A 1,461-nucleotide genomic window follows, 5' to 3' on the forward strand; every position below is an offset into this window, starting at 1 on the left:
CGTAAGTTAGCTACATATCCAAGCTCTGTTTGCTCCAAGAACTGTAACCTATCTCCTGCCCACCGTTTTATACACCGCCTTTTACACCGCCTACTCCACTTAGCCATCCTCTTTATGTTTTGCTTATCGCCTAAATACTACCTACCCGGTCAATCCACTACACTTTGGCAGCCCTCGTTGGGATGGAGATCGGCCTATCCGTTGGCTTAAGAGTAGTTCCTAAGTATTATTAATCCTACTCCGACAATAGTAAAGAAGCAGTCAGTTACAAAAGAGAAAATAGTGATACCAGTGTGGAAGCAAGGAGATTGATGTAGATAGATAAGATAAGGTTGTGGCCTAGCGCATGCCCCCAACCTCACCTTGGTTCTTCTAAACCAAGGTCCTCGAGAGGGCAACTTTCTCTCGCCATCTACTGTACAGTACAAACTCGGCCGGCCGGGCCCCCTGAAGGTTGCATACCCTGCCTGCACCCTCTGCTCTCACACTACGCTTGTAAGACGCTTCATCGCGTTCCTGATGGCCCTAGAACAATACCAGTCTTCTCACCAACCGCCTAGCACACCGCCTACCTAGATTAGCCATCCTAAGTATCCATGCCCACCGCCTTCGCACCGCCTTCCTTGTTGGTTTTTGACTGTAACTGTCGCCTGCCCACCGCCTTTACACCGCCTACTTAACCTAGCTGTCTTTACACGTATTTTTCACTGACCGCCCAAATACCACCTAACTTACCAAGCTCCACACCACCACGGTCAATCAGTTAGGCGGCCCTCAGCTAATCCGGCCGAAGACCACTATCTCTGTACTTCCCTTATACGGAAACGGTCTAAGGCAGTCCAAATGTTAGCTACATATCAATTCTACCATTCAAGCTGTCTTGACACTTCCGAAATGTGTAGATGGGTTGGAACAAGATGGAACTGCACAGGCCAATGTACTCGTGGATATGTCACACGACAGTGTGAAGAGAGAAAGATCGTGGAGCAGCCGCGGCTGGGCACAGGGCTGTCGTCTAGTACCTCGTCGAGCAGCAGGCCGATAAGGAGGCGAAGGATAATGAGGACCGGAAGCCGCTCTACCATACCGCCGCGGCCGGGCACACGGCCACCGTCCAGTACCTCATCATGTAAGGGGCCGAGCTATTGAACTAAGAAATCATAGGCACCAGGACTTAAATTCATCTAAACCACCTCTCCACCCACTTCCTGACGATTGAAGCCTCATTGTGTGTGAGATTGTAGCCTCCACAAAGCGAGACGGCGTTCATCAGCAACGGAAGCCAAGGGTGTCAGCGATAGAAGCAGCAGTAGCACAATGCCACATCACGTCGCAACAGCCAATTGGCATAGCCGCAGCGCAGCCACCTGAGAGCGGGCTAATGCAGACTTCACCAATTGCATCAACCTGCACCGAGTGCTCGCAGCGCCACAGCCCCGTCTCAGGGCGTCCGCTAAGCGA

The 1,461-nt window shown here is 51.6% G+C and overlaps 1 protein-coding gene across 1 annotated transcript; it reads left to right on the top strand.

Moving 5' to 3' along the window:
* Nucleotides 1-917: 917 nt before the first annotated feature.
* On the top strand, nucleotides 918-1,133 carry N656DRAFT_802978 (uncharacterized protein; the record flags this gene model as incomplete). Its single annotated transcript, XM_064818309.1, has 2 exons — nucleotides 918-962; nucleotides 1,020-1,133. The coding sequence occupies 2 exons, from the start codon at nucleotides 918-920 to the stop codon at nucleotides 1,131-1,133; spliced, it is 159 nt and encodes a 52-aa protein (XP_064664691.1).
* Nucleotides 1,134-1,461: the final 328 nt, after the last annotated feature.

This window comes from Canariomyces notabilis (genome assembly GCF_033297395.1).
Source record: "Canariomyces notabilis strain CBS 508.74 unplaced genomic scaffold N656scaffold_51, whole genome shotgun sequence".
In the NCBI taxonomy this organism is placed as follows: domain Eukaryota; kingdom Fungi; phylum Ascomycota; class Sordariomycetes; order Sordariales; family Chaetomiaceae; genus Canariomyces; species Canariomyces notabilis.